Source organism: Nestor notabilis, unplaced genomic scaffold (genome assembly GCF_000696875.1).
Source record: "Nestor notabilis isolate BGI_N333 unplaced genomic scaffold, ASM69687v1 scaffold28937, whole genome shotgun sequence".
Taxonomy (NCBI): domain Eukaryota; kingdom Metazoa; phylum Chordata; class Aves; order Psittaciformes; family Psittacidae; genus Nestor; species Nestor notabilis.
Window position 1 is genome coordinate 1 of NW_009938301.1, and position 1,386 is coordinate 1,386.

The 1,386-nt window shown below is 48.7% G+C and overlaps 1 protein-coding gene across 1 annotated transcript in view; it reads left to right on the forward strand.

Annotated features, from left to right (window-relative positions):
* The first annotated feature begins 716 nt into the window (after positions 1 to 716).
* The window catches only part of JAG1 (jagged 1), a 34,000-nt gene continuing 33,330 nt past the window's right edge, over positions 717 to 1,386 (forward strand). Inside the window, exons 1-2 of the mRNA XM_010019254.1 lie at positions 717 to 812; positions 947 to 1,252. Of these exons, the coding sequence (XP_010017556.1) occupies positions 717 to 812; positions 947 to 1,252 (402 nt within the window). The remainder of the gene's footprint in view (positions 813 to 946; positions 1,253 to 1,386) is intronic.

The window sequence follows — 1,386 nt, forward strand, 5'->3', positions numbered from 1 at the left end:
CGTCCTGGCCCTGCTGGGGCTGCGGGCAAAGGTACGTACCTGGGCACCGCGCGTCCTCCCGGGATGGGCAGGGAGGAGGGGAGAAGGGAAGCTCCGGCGAGCCCGAATGGGGCTCTCCGAGCCCGCCGCGCAAAGCGGGTTGCGGGAATTTTGCCGCTTTTCCCCGTAACACGGCTCCCGCCGTGATTGCGGTAGATGGGGTTTAGAAAACCCGAAGCTTGAGTGGTGCACAAGGCGCTTTTGCAGAGCTCCTCCAGCGGGAGTGGAGTTACTGCTCCGCTGCTAACTTTTCTGCGGAGATGGCAAACGCAGCAGCAAGACTTGTTTCCTTGGGAATAAAAAATGCAATTACTGCAAATCGCTTTTTCTTCCAAAACTTTTATTTTTCCCTTTTTTTCCTTTTTCTCTTTTACACCGGGGCTAATTGCAGTATTCTTAAGGTGACTAACGAGCCGGGTTTGACTCTCAGCTGGGTAGCCTTGAGCAGGGAGGTGATTTTTCCCTGTCTCAGCTGCACCCCGGATTAGGCAGAGGGGTTGCATTTCCAGGCTCTGCTTTAGCTCCATCGTTCTGTTGGGTTTGCCCTCACATATGCACTCTTGTTTCAGTTTAGCTTTATTTCCAAACCATTTAGAAGCCTTCCTCACACACCCAGTGTGTTTTTGGAGTTGGCACTTACGGTTCTTTTTTAGCATTAGTGGTATTATTTGGTTGGGATGATATATGAGCTTTTCTCATGGATGTCTCATAGGGAAAAGCTTGGAGTGGTTGCTTTGTATGTATTTTTAATACTATGTGTGTGCTTCTTGAAAGCATGCTTAAAATGACTTTGTCCTGTCTTCAGAGTTATTGTAGATTGTGTTTGGGAATAAAGTGAGGTAACTGTCTGTTTCTTGTTTCTTGTTTTTTTTGTTTTTCTTCTCCGGTTCTTTCTTGGGATTAACAGGTGACTTTAGCGTCAGGACAGTTCGAGCTGGAGATCTTATCCATGCAAAATGCCAATGGTGAATTGCAAAATGGAAATTGCTGTGATGGCACCCGAAACCCAGGAGATAAAAAATGCACCAGAGACGAGTGTGATACCTATTTTAAAGTTTGCCTGAAGGAGTATCAATCGCGGGTCACTGCTGGCGGTCCTTGCAGCTTCGGATCCAAATCCACTCCTGTCATCGGAGGAAATACCTTCAATTTAAAGTACAACCGGAATAATGAAAAGAACCGGATTGTTATCCCTTTCAGCTTCGCCTGGCCGGTGAGTTGGGTGGCCTGCTCTGGCTCTGCTTCTGTTGGACGGTGCTGTTTGACATGGCCATAGCGAGCCGAGCACTAACTTGCTGTGCAGGGGGAGAGGGACCAGGACTGGGGAGGGATCATCTTGGCAAGAGC